Raw genomic sequence first — 17,915 nt, forward strand, 5'->3', positions numbered from 1 at the left:
TTGGGAGTGGAAGTCTTAAGGTCAACAACTGCATCCCATCAAAGGAATGCTAGTAGCCTAGCCTAGTCTAGCTAGCCTAGAGCCTTTCAATTTCTGAAAAGAAAAAGTACCCATTGCAAAGCAAATAAAAGACACGCAAGAAATCAATTAGCTCCTCCTAAATTTGTATTGCTCATCACTCAACTTCTCTCCTCCTCCATCTCTCCTTTCTCATCAAAATCAATTAGCTCAATTATGGAAGAGGTCGATCATGAAAACCAAAACAACAACAACGATCCTGAAGGAAATCCCCTACAACTGAAAATGGTATGATTTTTCAACTCAAATTTAAAGTTTTTTTCCTTAATTCTCAACACTTTACATTGAATTTCTTCATAATTTCAACTTGGGTTGCTAATGTTTTTAAGGAATCTGTGCATTTAACTAATACAGTATAATGATGAACATGTTATAAAAGAATTATCAACTTTTTATCTTTGATTTTATCGTTGTTAAATTTGAAATAATAGAGATTATTTGTTAGTTAAGTGATAAGTATGAAAATTGGACATCTTTTAGGTGATAAAATCTGGTGGATTAATTAGAGAAATGCTAATGTAATTAGTGATGCGTGGTTTGGAAATGTGATGGAATGCGTATATATTTTGGTGAGTAAATGGGTTTAATCAAACAATGCATGCAAAGGATGAATATTTGCTAGTTATTCTACTAAGTTGGTTGTGAATTTGTCTAGTTATAAAATAATCTAATCAACACAATTGAGTGGGTTTGCTAAATTTGGTTGTCAATTTTTGGGGAACAAGGGAAGTAAAAATTTCAAGGACTCTATGAGTGTAGAAATTTTGCTAAATAGCAACACATCCACACTAAAGAATCACACTTGAGTTTACAAAAACACCAAGGAAACTAAGATAGACTATGTGCATATTTGATGACAACAATTAGCAATTGGATGTGAGTAATTGTTACATGTCAATATCATTTTCGAATTATGTGTAAAGGACTTAGTTATAGTAAATGAGGATAACGAAATGTACAAATTTTGGGTTTAAAGTTTTTTTTTGATATTTGTTAATTCAGCTAACTACGTTGAACAAAAGAAAACACCAACCGGGCCACCGATTCGCTCCAACGAACGAGGAATTAGTAGTCTATTTCCTTAAGAGGAAAGTAAAGGGAAAGAATCTTCGTGGTAATGAAGTTGCCACTGTTGACGTGTACAAGCACGCACCATGGGACCTTCCTAGCATGGCAGGTGTAAAATCAAGTGAACAAATCTGATACTTTTTCACCCCTAGTAAACAACCCGAATGCCAAAAGGGACAAGCGCGTAACACCATGGGGAAATTGGAAGAAAACGGGGACGGATAGGATAATTGTTATAGGTAGCCATAGAGCTAACGTAGGAAAAGCTGCAACTTTGGTCTTTTACGCAAGGAGGGGAAGAACTTCCGAAAGGACAGATTGGGTGATGCACGAGTACAAGCTACGAGATGAAAGATTGCATCAACGAAATATACAACAAGACTCTTACGTACTCTGCAAGCTTTATAAAAAAAGTGGATTCGGGCCAAAAACTGCAGATAAATACGGTGCACCATTTATAGAGGAAGAATGGGATACGGACACGGACGAGGATATCAAGGAACAGGAAGATAACGACAACTTCGCAATACTGGCGAAGAGCTACTGCATGTATTCAGGGCAGTAATTCGCAAAGTGTTTAGTGAGGTTTGACATGTTTTTGGTACGTGGACAATATGTGTTAAAATTTCTAACTAATTATTAGGGTAGTTTTAACTTCCTAATTTCACATTGGTGCTTAGTTCCTATGTCCCTTATTGCTTTTGTGGATTTAAAACTAGTAGATACACATGTTTTATTTCATGAGGGACAACTTTGATAGTCAATGTATCAATGTGACTTTTGTAATTAAGTATGTTAATATTATGTTTTAATCTATATCTATATATATATAAGGAAGATTTTACAATAGATACATTAAAATTGATTATGCTGACTTCAAAGTATTTTATTTTTTAATTATAATTAGTTTTTCAATAAAAATAAATGCATTAAAAATACCCCACTTTCATATTCTAAGCATCCACGTTCTTATAAGCAGTTTTTATCACTGACAAAAAAAATGAACAAAATTTCTGAAACATCAATCCAAAATTGATGTTCTTGTTATGAAATTAACGATTTGAGATCCTCCTAATCGGGGTTTTGGTAAATTGTCTGAAACTTCAATTCAAAATCGATCGCTATTGCCAGAAGTTGGTAGGGGTGGATGTTGCAGAGAGAATTGCATATTATGGGATAACATCAAATTTGATGAGCTATTTAATTGGACCGTTGGGGAATAGTAGGCGTTTGTTAGGAGTTTCTCCAGGATCAAGAATCAGAAAATATCAAAAAATTAAATTAAGATTGAACTTGTTAAGTTAATGGAGGAGGATTTCTAATTTATTTTTTAAAAAAAATATATTTATTCATGAATAAAAAGTCAGCATAATTTGATGAGTCAACAAAGATAAAGGGTTGAGATTCATTTTATTATGGTGGCTACCATTTTATGGTAGCCATTGAAAAATCTTCCTATATATAATAGCTGTTTTTTTTAATTATTGCCTAACTATTAGAGTGATATGGTAATTAATTATTGCGGTATACGTTACTTCAAATGGGAATAAATACATATCTGAACCATAATGACCAATGGCTTAGGCCTCATGTCTCACTGGTCTTGCATTGAACGTTACACATCAGCGCCCTGGGTTCGAATTTGGATACGAGCATATTTCAACGCGTATTATAAGAAACACATACACTACCCAAAACCTTTTTTTTAAAAGTTTTTTTTTTTTCAAAAAAAAACTTAAAAATTATATTGTCTTTTTCAGTTCACCGATTTACAATTAAAATTTTATTATTTTTATTATTTTTTCGCCTATGACCAGGTAACTATATTTTTGCAAATTTAAAAAATTAAAATTCACTTGCTTTCAACTTCGGTATCATCGCCATCTAAGAACAATGAAAAAATCTTCAGAAAAATTCGATTAATCAACACACCGACCAGGAAGCAATAAGCGCAGAAAATTTGAAACTACTCTTCGTGTAGGAATGTAAGAAAACGGGAGAGGAGATGACTTGGTGTGAAACTACAAACTCCGCATTTGGGTATTACCTTGGAAACATCGAAAACACAGAGAAAAAAAAAAGGGGGGAAAAAAAGGACTGAGTTTTGAAATTCAAATTGCAAAAGGGGTTTGAAATTTTGGAAGCTGAGTTGAGAGGGTTATGATGACTATACGCTGAATAGGATAAAAATGACCAACCAAAGCCTGGGGTAAGCTGACTGGTTTTACCCCCAGTCTATCTGTGGGTTTTGCGGTTTTATGCTAAAGGCTCAGCAGACATTTTCGTTCTCGAACATTTACACATATTAATATAATATACTGGATTATTCTGAAGTAATATACTCCCTCCGTCCCTTAATACTTGCAGCGCTTCTATAAATGAAATTTTTTACCAATATTATATTATTTCTCACACTTACCTACTTATCTGCCTACACCCCTACTCCCTACAAAAAAATCATTTTAAAATTCACACCCGTCACTCACCACTCCCTACCCCTTACACATTTCCCATTAATTATATTAAAAAATACCCTGCTATCAACTAACACACGTTAAATTAATAAGTCAATTCAAGTGTTTTAAAATACCCTACTATTAAGGGACGAAGGGAGTACTGGATTAGTCTGAAGCAGTTAGGAGTGTGTTTGCAGAATTATAAGTGTGAATTACAACCAGATAATTTGTTTGCAGAATACTCCATAATAAACTGCAAACAAATTATTTGTTGTTTATTTTTATTCAGTACCTGATGATATGTTTACCATAGTTTAGAACATGACAACATAACATACTCGTACGAAAGACTGAGGGATAATACATAAATATGCATTTGTGATTTTGTGCTACACTCTACACAGTTAAAAAGACTTGAAAAAAAAAAGTTGAAGTTAGAACTTTTCCTGTAATACAGATTACAGAATACAGACTACGGAGAACCATCTTTGTCCTTGTCCTCGCTTTCGCTCCCATCATCGTCTCCGTCTTCATCTTCGTTCCCGTCTTCATCATCGTCTCCGTCTTCATCTTCGTTCCCATCCTCGTCCTCAGAGCTAGGCGTTGCCATCATATAATCCTCAATATCTCGTATTATTTGTCGACGTGAAACCCGGCGTTTTTCTCTTAGTTGGCGAATCTGCTCATTAAATTCGGATTTCATTCTTTTATATTGGGATGAATCTGTACTAGAACTAGAACTAGAACTAGAACTAGAACTAATATTATTCTCTTCCCGAAGCATATCCTCGAGTACACACCCGAGAAGGACTTTAGTTAGTTCACCACTATCTGGAATTGAATTGCGTAAGCTGTTCTCACACGCTTTATTCCGAGTACCAGCAGTAGATAGTTCACTGTTTTCAGAAGTACATTCTTGTTCAGGATTCGTTGGTTCAGACGATTCTTGAGAGGGTTCTGATTCTTGACGGGATGTTTCGGTATCTTCCCTATTTCCAGAAGAAACTATTTTTGTATTGTAGCTTGAATTCTGTTGTCGATTTGTAATACTAGCCTGCTTTCTATTCTGTCGAAAATTTGGACGATTAGGGTTTCTTTGGTTCGGATTGTCTGGAAAATTGGGACGATTTGGGTTTGTTTGGTTCGGATTTTTCATACGCGTATGAAAATTAGGGGGGAAATTGAAATTTTCATTGGGTTGGACATTATCTGGATTGGTTTGGTTTGGATGTGGAAAATTTGGACAAGGATGGAAATTATTCGGAATTGTTTGGCTTGGAAAGTTTTGATTAGGTTGAAATGGATTTGGATGAAGAGGGAGATATGGATTGGGTAAATTATGATTAGGTTGGCAATTGTTTGGGTTTGAATAGTGTGTGAAATTAGGATCTGGAAAGTTTGTATGTGACTGGAAATTATTGGGATTTCTTTGGTTTGGATAAAGTGGGAAATTTGGATATGGAAGATTTTGATTAGGTTGGAAATTATTTGGGTTTGTATGGTTTGGATAGTGAGAGAAGTTATTGGGAATTTGAAAATTAGGATTGGGTTGGGGATCATTTGGGCTCATTTGGTTTGACTGATGATGAGGAGGAGGATTAGGATGATTTCCAGTATTTGAAGTTGTTTTTGGACGTTGAGTATTTTTGGGATTTGGATAATTTGAATCCATATTGAGAAAGTTTGGATTGGGTTGGGGATTAGTTGGGTTCATTTGGTTTGGATGATTTCCAGTATTTGGAGTTGTTTTAGGACGTTGACTATTTCTGGGGTTTGGATCATTTGAATCCATATTGAGAAAGTTTGTAGAATGATATTTGAGAGAAACTGAAAAAATGGAGCTGAGTGACTGAATGGGAATATGAATCTGTATAAACTAGTGAGAAATGTAGCCGTTGATATTGTCTTTTCAAAAGTAGTTGCATTGTTTATCAGCCTTTTCTGTTTCCTACCCATACTAATAATTAGCACTTAGCAGACAGAAATTTAGTTGAACATATTCAGTTGGTGATGTCTTCTTCTCAGGTAACAGTAGATTGTGATGATTTTAACGTGGGCCGACTTAGACATAGCACCGTGCTCTGGATTTGCCAGTATGGTGTTCTTGGGAGCACGGTAAGCCGGTAATATGGTACGGAGTATAATTGGCCACTTACTGTCTGTTGACAGATTATACATTCTGGACTTTTATGGTAAGTTGAAAAAGTATAACTAACTTGTCTCTATTTAGTGTACTTGACAAGGGTTGACTGTTGACAACCCTATGGGTTAAACAAACATTTATAAGGAGTCTAATTTACGATTAGAAAAAGGACGGAATTGTGAAGTCTGATAATGCCGGGATGATAACAAGGTATTTTCGGGTTTAAAGTATTCATAAAGCTGTATAAGTTAAAGTTAGTGATATGTTTTATAGGTGCTGATACTCAACAAACTGGTGCTAGTATTTCATTGTAGATTATATTGTAATATTGTTGTTGTTGTTGTTGTTAAGGAGCAGTTTGTCATAAGCTCCTCCGTAATACATAAGTTGAGCCTTACCTGAATAATTACTTGGTAGAGGAACTGTTTGGATTCAAACCCACATTGTTAGCATTATCTGCTCTTCCTAATTCATGCAAATGAACAGAATCTAATTGATGACCTTACGTTTTATGAACTTGTGAGGAGTGACTATGTAGAAAATTAAATGTAAGCATTTCAATGAATATCATATATTATCTGCTGGTTTGAAGTTCACTTGTCGGTTCTCACTCTTATTATTGTTTGTTGTTATTCAATGTTTTTTTAAACGTACTACTTAATCTGTTATCCAATTATTTGAATTTAAAAGCATTGCTGTACATAGTTCTAAACTTCTAATGCCCACAATTTGGACTTTTGTGCATTTTATCTGTTGTAGGAAAGAGATATGAGGGTGGAATGAGGTTCCTAATTACGGAGTAGTTGCATTACAAAATTTATCTGCATCTGGTGTATATGAAACAAATGGAGTTGGGAACAATGTTGTCTGTTGCTCAAACCCTGTTTACAGCGTTGCAGTGTATACCGACAACGTTGCATGGCTGAAGTCACTACCTATGGAGGATCTACAGTTTGTTAGTGAGATAGATAATGTGTGATAAGGTGCTGGAGATCGAATTTGTCACAAGTTGAAGATATTTTCAGCAGCTGCTCGTCTTCTCTGAGAACACTGAGGAGTTTTATCTAGGGAGATTTATCTAAGGGTTTGGAGCATCTTACTGAAGTGGAGATGCTAGTTATAAAGGATAACCCCAATATAAGCAGTCAGCAGTCTTGAAGATGAGAATGGGATGCCTTCATCATAATTCATAACTTTTGTTCCTTGAGCTTGGAGTTTCTTCCAAATCTAGCGTTTGACCTCCCTCCATTCTCTTACAATCAAGGGATGTGAAGAACTGGTTATGCTGCCGCAATCATTGCTCAAACTCACGTCTTAAAATAAACCAGGTATGGTGTACTGTAGGCCGGATAGCTACACTTAATTCTATTTCATATTGAGTATTCTCTACTCTTGAACAAATAATTTCTCTATGGACCTGATACCGTGTAAATACTTTTAACTTTTTCATACTATAGATAACAACTAATGACCTTGTCAATTCTTCAAATTTTTGTTCAAGGAAACAAACACTCAGGGATGTAGCTGGAAATCTCTACTGTATAAAGTTTACATGTTACGATTGAATAATGGATAGGGCATGTCTGCATGAAAAATCCATGTTATTTTATTTTCACAAGTATGATAAACAATTTAATATATCGTGGTGATGAGAGTTGAGACTAGCTAGAAATGGTATGCAGAAGATTTCTATCGTATATATGAGTTTTGTAGAAGATTACTCTCTGCCCTTCAAGTCTTCAACCCCACTATAGAACTTTTTGCTACCACTGTTATGTCTGCAGTTGAAAAAGGAAATCTGAAAAGGCGATAGTAAATCTTGATTCTGTGTTACAACTTACATGCAAGCTGTTATTTGCTGGATTGGTGTATGTTGAGGGATAAATTATTCTTGTTATATGTAGTGGTTTACTGATTTGAATATGCTTTAGAACTGTAAAACATCTTAGTCTTTTAAGTGCTACTAATTACTACGGTTCACAACTTTATGTAGGGTATTATTTATGTCCCGATGTAGAGACAACAACACAGCCCTCTGAAAGCCTCTCATCAACATTAAACAAATTCTCCTCTCCCCTTTGGGATGAATGCATAGGTCGGATTAACATCCATGAAAATAGGTTGTAATTCTGCCTATTTGATATTAACCTTAGTCCCAAAATGATTTGGAGTGAATGATATTGTTAAGAGTGTTTCAGTTTGTGTTTATTACCATATCTAAATTTGTGCTAATTTTTGGATGTTTGTGATTTGTTTTGTTCATTTTCTTGTAGGAGGACTTGCCTCTGAGACATGTTTGGAAAAATGCTATTGTTCTGTTCAAATCTCCAGTTTCCTTACTTCCTTCTGGCACAGGTTTCAGTTTACTTGATTACAGACTAAACTGGGTCAGCGGGTCATCCCCTTTGTGTTTATATTTTATAAGGTGAGGGATTGGATTAATCACATCTGTTACATTTTATAACCCTCTTTCCCCTGACTCATATAAACTCCTTCTATTCCCTATATTAAATGTAGCCCATTTACCGATTCCTTTGACTCTAACACACTCAAACTCATTGAATGTCTCAATCCAAGGTCAGAAATTCAAAAGAATTTCGGTTGTTCTTCAAGGTAATTAATACACTTATACTATTCAATGAATTCTGCATCCCTTGTTACCCATGTAGAGAAGATACAACGAACTCAGTTTATACGTGTGACAACAATAACTGAGCTGTATGTTTAATGAGCTATCATAAGATGTTTGCCTCATTTGTAAGTGAAGTTCTGGTTTGTGCAGTAAAGTTATCATTTGATTTTGAAGCAGACAAGATATTCAAGCTTTTCCAATAAATCTTGTCAACGTATCAGACAATTTCTGTTTCTGCTATATTGCTAAGATCAGGAATCGACCCGCGGTCTAGAGATTGAAGCTCATGAGCAAACTAGAAGATCGAACTAAACACTCTCTATTTGCATATTCTTTCCCAGAAAGTTACTAGACAATAATGTAGACCCAAACTAAGGCATTTTCAGTAGCGCTGGGAAGGACCAGAGATATGATTAGCATAATTCAAAAATATTTTTTATAATTTTAATAGGATAAGTGGTGAACTTGACCATTTTGAGGTTACAAGTCACAACTGCTTAGAATTTGTAACAAAAACAACACAAATCATCTTATCTGAAATGACCACATAAATCTTGCATTTAGGTTGGGTTTTATTTTGTTGGTTTGTTCAAATATGTGGTCATATACTCATATATGTTGGGTTTTTGTTGCTATGTGGCTTTCTAACATTGCATGTAATAGGTTCATTTGTATGTTCATTCACTCTAAATGTGATTTGATTACATTATCGTTGAACACACTATCTTATATTCTTATATTGACCTGTTCCACAACAATAAATATGGTGGATTAAAGCTCGTTTATAAATAAAACTAGCGTAAGATCCGTGTAACGCACGAATGAGATTAAATTTGTTTAAGGAGTATTATTAATTACTCGTAAATTCTAATTTATAAATAGAAAATATTTTTAATAAACTAAAATAGAGTTATATTCCTTGTGTGTATTTGAGAAAGTATAAGGTACAAATTATAATAGTGAGAATTTACTGTCAAAGTTTTCATACTTTGGACACATATTCCAAGGCGTAAAGAACTTTTAGGAACAGAGGTAGTACTAGCTAGCCCGTTCCCAAAATTTCTTACACTTACTATTTGCATGCCAATAAGTGGGAAAATGAGTGGTTGTACATTGTCCAACCATATAAGGGGGCGCAAATTAATATTTCGTCCGTTTCACAACAGATGCAACATTTTGACTTTTCAAAATATTCATTTATTAATTTTGAATATATTTATCCCTATTGTACTCCCTTTGTTTCGAAATAATGGAGACAACTTACCTTTTCACGTTTTTTGACATTAATATCTCTAATTTTGTATTCGTAAAAATTATAAAAATTATTTTTCCGAAAGTACATATGACGAATCAAACAAGACCCCACACGACTATATTTTTTCTTACCCATAAATCACAAATGATAGTCAAATTGACATTTGTGAATAGGTCAAAAGTCAAAGTGTTCCTATTATTTCGAAACGAAGGAAGCGGCGCCAAAAATGATTATCCATTTTACCTTTACTTAAATCAGAAAAATATATTAAATAAATTTTACACAAAAAATCAAATCACCAAATATTAAACGTACGGAAAAATCTCAATCAAAAGGTAAAAATTAGAATCAATTATTATTGTATATGCATTTTTAAATTACAAGCACGCATTGTGTGCAAAGGAAACTAGTCTAATACGTAAATATAAATTTTGCGTTTTTAATTGTTATTGGGGTTAATATCAATATATATATTTTCAGAATATCTATTTTCTAATTTTTTTTATTAATATGTAATTAAAGATGTCAAAGTTAATGTATGAACAATATAAAAAGTCAGAATGATACATCTATGGTGAAACAGAGGAAAAACTTGTATGAAAGTATTGTGAGTGGCTAAGTTGTGGTGAATTCTCATACTAAAATATTGCAAGTTAGATGTTGTGGTGGGAAAAAACGAGAGTATAAATGTAAAATTTATATGCCAAAAATGTAATAAAGTAGAGTGTAGGAACAGACTAAATCGGAAGCGTAAAAAAACTTCCAGGAACGTAAGTAGTGTTTGTTATTTGTTCGTATTTGTTATTTGTTATTTATTACTTATTTATGTGTTCGTTTGTTCTCTCTCTCTCCCACTTCTCCTTATCTTTTTAGGGATTACAAAAGTTAGGGTTTCTTAAGCCGGAACCAAATTTCTTAATTTTTATTTTACTATATTCACTCAATTTTATTTCTATTTTTGCATTTGATCTCAATAAAACTATATATTCACAGTGTGGTAAGTATCCCTATGGTGGGTTTAATTCTAGTTAAGTTTTGTGTGTTTAGTTTAGTTTAGGTTGTTTCTCTGATAAATATTTGGGTGGGATCGAAAAGCATGTCAATATTTCAACTACAATCAGACGAATTAGTCATAAACCATATTTATAAAGGGTACAACATATGTATAGAGCCCATCGACGAAAAAGATTGTAAATCACAGTGATATAAAAGGGGTATACAAAATGTTCGATATACTATGATCGTATGGTGAAAGGAAGTTTTTTCTTATTCGATTGTTAGATTCAAATATTTATGCAAATGTCGTATGATTTTTTATCAATGAATTAATTAAATTATATAAAAAAAAGAAATTTATTTATTTAAGTTTAATAATGTCCTGTCCCGTTCATAACACTCCGTTTAGTTCATTCAGCTTAAAAGAACAGAACCTAAATCCTTTCTGTTTTAAACCGGAATGCAATGGTTTGGGGTTGTAATATTGTCGTATTAGTTTGATTAAAATTCTTTCGTATTCGAGTACTTTCAATGGTCAAGGTGTGTTTCTTACATTCTTACATTAAAATGTTTTTATATTTTAAATATTTAAGTATTTTATTAGACGGGTATGACTAAATATTTACGTTATATTACCTCCATTTTATAATGATATTTACACTTACTATTTGTACAAAAATATTAAGATAAAAAGGGAAAAGTGTGTAAAAGGTGGATGGATATAATAAAATATAGATAAAGTAAGAGAAATGTATAAAAAAGTAGGTGAGTGTAAAGAAAAAGTAAATAAAGTAAGATAAAGTGAGTAGAAAAATTGTAAATGTTGTAGGGTAAGAAAGGATAAGGTAGTAAATTTTAATGTCGAAAAATAGAATAAAACACAATGTAAAAGACACTATGATATAGACTAAAATGAAAAGTGTAATTTTGAAACGAAGGAAGTACTAATTAACCTTTTACCTTAATCAACTGATTCAACACTGTATTATTTTGGAACAAATTATACTCCAAAATAAGGGAAATGAGAAAGAAAATAAACTTATACTTGTATCTATTTATATATTTTTTTATTGAAAAGAAATCCAACAATAATACTTTATCCGTCTTTTAGATGACACGATTATTTAGGCATGTTTGCTGATACACGATTTTAATCATTAATATCTCTAACTATGGATTAAAAAATATATAAAAAATATTTATTGAGACGAATCTAACATTAAAAATATATGACTGTCACAAAAGGAAGTCAAAAGATATTGTGTAATTTGTGTTAATAATATAAAAACCCAATAGTGTCATCTAATAAGAAAATGAGGAAGTAATATCTTGGACAAATTGATGGGTTGAGAGTTTGGGTAACAAAAGAGAGGTTGAGTTTAGAATAGGTGAGGTATTGGCCCACTTAAAATGAGTATGTGGAAACCAATAAGATTTGACAGAATAAGAAATGGTTGTAGAAAATAAAATGAGAACCATACGTTGATCGAGAGGCTATCAATTATCTTATCTTGATATTTTTATGGCTTGTAATAACGTCTTCTTTCTTGAACATAATAACATCATCTTATACTTCCACTGCTTCACTCCTACTGTCTAAGTTGCTGCTGCTACATCAAGACTCAAGACTCAAGACTCAAGACTCAAGAGCATGGCTTCCAACATGCTCTCTATCGCTAACCCGTCTCTCCGGGTTATTATTTCTTCTTATTCTTTCTTACCAAGTAACAATTAAGTTAATTAATTAGCTTGATTATTGTCTCACAAATAACACTTTGAAACTTGACACAGATCACTTCCGTTGTTGATCGGTGTCAAGTTTCATCCGGTACAATGTGTCTGTGTGTGTCACACATTTTATGATCAATTGATCTTTAGTGTCATTGTGTGACATTGTAACTTTTTGTTATATTGTATTTTTGTATGCATCACTTTTTAATTATTTTAATGTAAAATATAATTATGACAGGTTTACAACAAGGGATTTTCTGAATTTTCTGGTCTACACACCTCTTCCCTTCCCTTTGGTCGCAAGGGCTCTGATGACTTGATGGCTTTTGTGTCCTTCCAAACTAATGCTGTAAGTTTACTCTTTTTTATTCTTTTGGTTCAAGTTTTATATGTCCAATTCAGGAAGGGGATTTTAATCTTGAATCTAAGTATAAAGTTGTTACTCCCTCCATTCGGAATTAATAGGTTTGTATTTGATCAGATGTAATTTATACATCTGTCTTGATTTAGTTGTTAGAGTATTAATTTGACATGTAATGCTACTTTGTTATTCCCTTCGTTTGAAACTAATAGGTCATGTTGAATACAAATACTATCTACTTTTATTTAGATCTAGTTGTCGCATTATTAATTAAAACTACATAATCAACACGACTATCATTTCATAGTGTTTTGAGTAGTTTTAAAAATTACGAATCGAAATAACACAATTACCCTCCAAACATTACATATATACACCTGGATCTTCATAATAAAATGTTAAATTTAAATGCATCATCAAGGGAGTGGCTCATTATTTTAGAATGTTCTAAGAATTAGTTTAAATTCCCCTGTTGTTCTTTTTAGGAGTCACATTGGCCTAAAATTAGGACGAAGATAGGGAAATAAAACGGTAAGAAGGCGCCTTGGAGTATATCATAAGACTAATTAAGTTGAAATACCTGGATCGAAATCTTGTAAGATAGTTTTGATTAGGCTTAACTACCAGAACTAAGATGTAATTTTTGTGCATTATATATTTTAAGGTTGGAGGGAAGAGAAGTAGCCAGAATGGAGTAGTTGAGGCAAAATTGAAGGTAGCAATCAATGGATTCGGAAGAATTGGAAGGAATTTCCTAAGGTGTTGGCATGGTAGGAAGGACTCTCCCCTTGATGTTGTGGTGATCAACGACACTGGAGGTGTGAAACAAGCTTCCCACCTTCTAAAGTACGACTCCATCCTCGGAACATTTGATGCTGATGTTAAGACTGCTGGGGATAGTGCAATCTCTGTTGATGGCAAAGTCATCAAAGTTGTTTCTGACAGAAACCCTGTCAACCTTCCTTGGGGGTCAGTATTCATTCGATCACCTTTTTATGTATGTGTTTTCCATAATATATATATATATATATATATATATATATATATATATTGTACGTAGGAGGTGTGAATTAATGTTGTTGTTTAATTGCAGGGACATGGGCATAGACTTGGTTATTGAAGGAACAGGTGTGTTCGTAGACAGAGATGGTGCAGGTAAGCACTTACAAGCAGGGGCTAAGAAAGTGTTGATCACTGCCCCAGGAAAGGGTGACATACCAACCTATGTCGTTGGTGTCAACGAGGAAGGTTACACCCATGCTGACACCATCATCAGTAACGCTTCCTGTACCACTAACTGCTTGGCTCCCTTTGTTAAGGTTCTTGACCAGAAATTTGGTACGTATACTCAACTCCTTAATCATATCATCTGCTGAATATACATATCTATCTATGACATTATATTAAAACAGACACCAGGAATTGAATGACACGTATATTGTGATGAAATTGACAGGCATCATCAAGGGAACCATGACTACAACCCACTCCTACACGGGAGACCAAAGACTCTTGGATGCAAGCCACAGGGATCTTAGACGTGCAAGAGCAGCATGTTTGAACATTGTCCCAACATCAACAGGTGCAGCTAAGGCTGTTGCATTAGTCCTTCCTAACCTAAAGGGAAAGCTTAACGGAATTGCTCTTCGTGTTCCAACACCAAATGTATCTGTGGTAGACCTTGTCGTACAAGTCAGCAAGAAAACCTTCGCTGAAGAAGTTAATGCTGCCTTCAGAGAGTCTGCAGACAATGAACTCAAAGGCATTCTCTCAGTCTGTGATGAGCCTCTTGTGTCCATTGACTTCAGATGCACTGATGTTTCCTCAACTATTGATTCTTCATTGACCATGGTTATGGGAGATGATATGGTCAAAGTTATTGCATGGTATGATAATGAGTGGGGTTACTCTCAAAGAGTTGTTGATCTTGCTGACATTGTTGCTAACAAATGGCAGTAAATTCATCTATCATGTTAATCAAAACCAAACTCACTCTTTTCTCTCATTCATCATACTTAGTACGTACAATTATCACCAATTTTCCCATGTTGCTACTACTTAATTGTTTTCATCTTTTTGTAATAAGAGATAACTTTCCAAATTTGTATAGAGCAGAATTCAGATGTTTATGCATATATTAATATTATGTGGGAGAAACAAATTAAATCCTTAATTTGCTAGCTTTGTGGAAGATGGGCAACTATATTGCTCCACATCGTCGGTTGATGTTTGACTCTATTTTCTTACCCTGCAATATATTAGAACATGTATCCTACTTTACTACTTAAATATCATAACCAATGATGTCTTGCCCTATTGGTTAAAATTGAGGGCTTGTGTAAAATAGTTCTCAGGTTCGAATCTCCATGCCCCCATTTGATACCATAATGTTGTTTGTATGAGTGCCTTAAAGAGAAGGAAAGTGTAAGTTGAAGCTAGTGGATGGTTACTAGCATGTTATGTATCGTAGCCCACTTTGCAAAGCATGTTTGCATTGTCCTCTCATTTATTGTTGAAGCTTTACCTGTATAGTTTGTTTGCAAGCATTTTCTAGAATTAGACCAAGTCTAAAGTAGGATGAATCATTTGTATTTTAAGCACGTTGACTACACACATCGATAGAAGATATCATGTCATTAAGTGAACTTGGTTAGGCTTAGTAAGCCTTAGAAAGACACTCAAAACATGTTTTCTTATTTTAACTTTTATGTCTGCTCGTGCGTATGGGATTGGATCTTGTCACCACCTTTAAACTTGATCATGCTTTCGCTTGCATCATTGCTTTGTATGTACTTGTTAGGTTATGATACATATAAAGCATATATATTTCATGCCGAAAAACCATAAAGCCAGGAATCCAAATTAATTGCCACATAACAATTAGCATAATTTCGGATACATACTTATGTAGCGTGCCCTCCCTAGCTGCTCCCGAACCGAACAAGAACAAGTTTAGGACTCCAAGTGTAGTCCCTCCGTAGATAGTCCACAGCACGTTCGGATCTGCCTTAGATTTAATTAACTAGAATTCAACCTAAGGTTTTAAGTTATTCGAATAATTGTGGCAAATTATTATCTTAGCTTTGACCTTAAAACTATATGAATACTTGAATTTGATTGATCATAAATTGTGAATGCCATCACCAATTTATAGGGTTGGAATAATGGAATTAGAAGTCTACTAGGTTTCAATTAATCTAATCCTATTAGAATTAGACATTAATTAAAACTAATAAGTTATTGTTTAATTAAACAACTAACTCTAGTAACTTTAGGTAAATTAATCTTTATCTAATCCTAATCGCTTAAGGATTCGATGCATGCACGAACTCAACGCACAACCCACGAGGGGTGCTGGACGCGCGCGCGCACGGAGCAGCTCGGCCCACAGCGCTGCGCGCAACCCAATGCTTTGGGCGCGCCAGTTGCCTTGCGCGTTGGGCCTGGCCTTGCGTGCTGCTTGACTGGGCCTGCGTGCCTTGGCTTGTTGTGTTGCCTTGCGCACATGGGCTTGCTAGGCGCAGGTCTGGCTTCGTGCTGGGCCTTGCGTCTAGCAAGCTCGTCCGATGTTTATTTCGTACGACGCGCTTCCGATTAATTTTTCGATTTCGGAATTCATTTCCGAATCGAACAATATTTAATATTTCCGATTCCGGAATTAATTTCCATTTCGAACAAATATTTAATATTTTCCGATTCCGAAATTATTTTCCGATTCCGATAATATTTCCGATTCCGATAATATTTCCGTTTCCGGCAATATTTCCGATTCCGGCAATATTTCCATTTCCGATAATATTTTCCGATACGTACCATGTTTCCGTTTCCGGCAACATCTACGAATTTGGATAATATTTATATTTCCGATACGATCCATATTTCCGTTTCCGGCAATATCATCGTTTCCGGAGTATTCATAATTTGCCTTTGACGATTTCAGCTCCCACTGGAACCGAGATCCGTCAATTCCGAATATCTATTAATGGAGTATTTAATTCACTTAAATACTTGATCCGTTCACGTACTATTTGTGTGGCCCTACGGGTCCAGTCAAGAGTAAGCTTTGGATTAATATTATTAATTCCACTTGAACTGAAGCGGCCTCTAGCTAGGCATCCGGTTCACTTGATCTTACTGAATTATTAACTTGTGTAATTAATTAATACTGAACCGCATTTATTAGACTTATCATTGAATGCATACTTGGACCAAGGGCATTATTTCCTTCAGTACTTGATAAGAGATATAAGTGGTCTCCACCCATAATGTTCAATAATCGAGCTTCATTTTATGAATCTTGCTCGAGGATGAGCGAGAGTTTAGCTTGGGGGTGTTTTATGTGCTCGTAATTTGCACAATTTTTAGATCCGATAGGAACTCTTTCAGTGATCTTGGTGGGGTTAGGCCCTGTTCTTTTTGGCTTAATTTCAGCTTCAGGACATATTTGGCAGTTCAGTTCAGTTCAGTTTAGTTCAGTTCAGTTCAGTTCAGGATCATTCAGTTCAGTTCAGTTCAGGAGCATTCAATTCAGTTCAGGAGCATTCAGTTCAGTTCAGTTCAGTTCAGGAGCATTAAGTTCAGTTCAGTTTAATTCAATTCAATTTAATTTAATAATAATAATAATAATAATTATTATTATTATTATTATTATATTATTATTATTATTTTTAATATTACTTATATTATTATTTATAGTTATATTATTATATTATTATATTACTTATTATTTATATTTATATTATTATATTACTTATTATTATTATTATTATTATTATTTATAACTAATTATTTATTAATAATTATTATTATATATTATTATTTTTTAATTAGTTACGGATTATTAGTTAATAATTATTTAGTTATTAGTTATAAAAAATGAATTATTATTATTATTAATATTTATCATTTATTGTAATTATTGAGTAATCAATTACAGATAATTATTAAGAATTATTATTTATTATATAGTTATTTAGTTATTAATTAATAATTATTATTTAAATATTATTTAATTTTTTTTTATTTTTTTTATTTACTGATTATTAATTATTAATTATTATTTATTTATTTATTATTTATTATTTATTATTTATTATTTATTATTTATTATTTATCATTTACCATTTATCATTTATCATTTATCATTTATCATTTATTATTTATTATTTATTATTTATTATTTATTATTTATTATT

General features: G+C 33.4%; 3 protein-coding genes across 3 annotated transcripts; 2 read left to right on the plus strand and 1 right to left on the minus strand.

Annotated features, from left to right (window-relative positions):
- Positions 1–234: 234 nt before the first annotated feature.
- Positions 235–1,711, plus strand: LOC130471469 (NAC domain-containing protein 17-like). The gene is made up of 3 exons (XM_056841613.1): positions 235–306; positions 1,081–1,255; positions 1,299–1,711. The coding sequence occupies exons 1-3, from the start codon at positions 235–237 to the stop codon at positions 1,709–1,711; spliced, it is 660 nt and encodes a 219-aa protein (XP_056697591.1).
- A 2,363-nt stretch (positions 1,712–4,074) lies between these two features.
- LOC110805421 (uncharacterized) lies at positions 4,075–5,394 on the minus strand. Its single transcript, XM_022011024.2, has one exon. The coding sequence runs from the start codon at positions 5,392–5,394 to the stop codon at positions 4,075–4,077; it is 1,320 nt and encodes a 439-aa protein (XP_021866716.2).
- Positions 5,395–11,954: 6,560 nt separating this feature from the next.
- Positions 11,955–15,192, plus strand: LOC110805429 (glyceraldehyde-3-phosphate dehydrogenase A, chloroplastic-like). The gene is made up of 5 exons (NM_001426491.1): positions 11,955–12,321; positions 12,598–12,708; positions 13,385–13,689; positions 13,814–14,058; positions 14,177–15,192. The coding sequence occupies exons 1-5, from the start codon at positions 12,280–12,282 to the stop codon at positions 14,677–14,679; spliced, it is 1,206 nt and encodes a 401-aa protein (NP_001413420.1). The 5' UTR covers positions 11,955–12,279; the 3' UTR covers positions 14,680–15,192.
- Positions 15,193–17,915: the final 2,723 nt, after the last annotated feature.

This window comes from Spinacia oleracea, chromosome 4, assembly GCF_020520425.1.
Source record: "Spinacia oleracea cultivar Varoflay chromosome 4, BTI_SOV_V1, whole genome shotgun sequence".
Classification (NCBI taxonomy): domain Eukaryota; kingdom Viridiplantae; phylum Streptophyta; class Magnoliopsida; order Caryophyllales; family Amaranthaceae; genus Spinacia; species Spinacia oleracea.

Coding starts and splice junctions, on each gene's coding strand:
- LOC130471469 (XM_056841613.1), top strand. CDS start 235: ATGGAAGAGGTCGATCATGAAAACCAAAACAACAACAACGATCCTGAA. Junction 307..1,080: donor ATCCCCTACAACTGAAAATG/GTATGATTTTTC, acceptor TTGTTAATTCAG/CTAACTACGTTGAACAAAAG. Junction 1,256..1,298: donor GGACCTTCCTAGCATGGCAG/GTGTAAAATCAA, acceptor TTTCACCCCTAG/TAAACAACCCGAATGCCAAA.
- LOC110805421 (XM_022011024.2), bottom strand. CDS start 5,394: ATGGATTCAAATGATCCAAACCCCAGAAATAGTCAACGTCCTAAAACA.
- LOC110805429 (NM_001426491.1), top strand. CDS start 12,280: ATGGCTTCCAACATGCTCTCTATCGCTAACCCGTCTCTCCGG. Junction 12,322..12,597: donor TCGCTAACCCGTCTCTCCGG/GTTATTATTTCT, acceptor TAATTATGACAG/GTTTACAACAAGGGATTTTC. Junction 12,709..13,384: donor TGTCCTTCCAAACTAATGCT/GTAAGTTTACTC, acceptor ATATATTTTAAG/GTTGGAGGGAAGAGAAGTAG.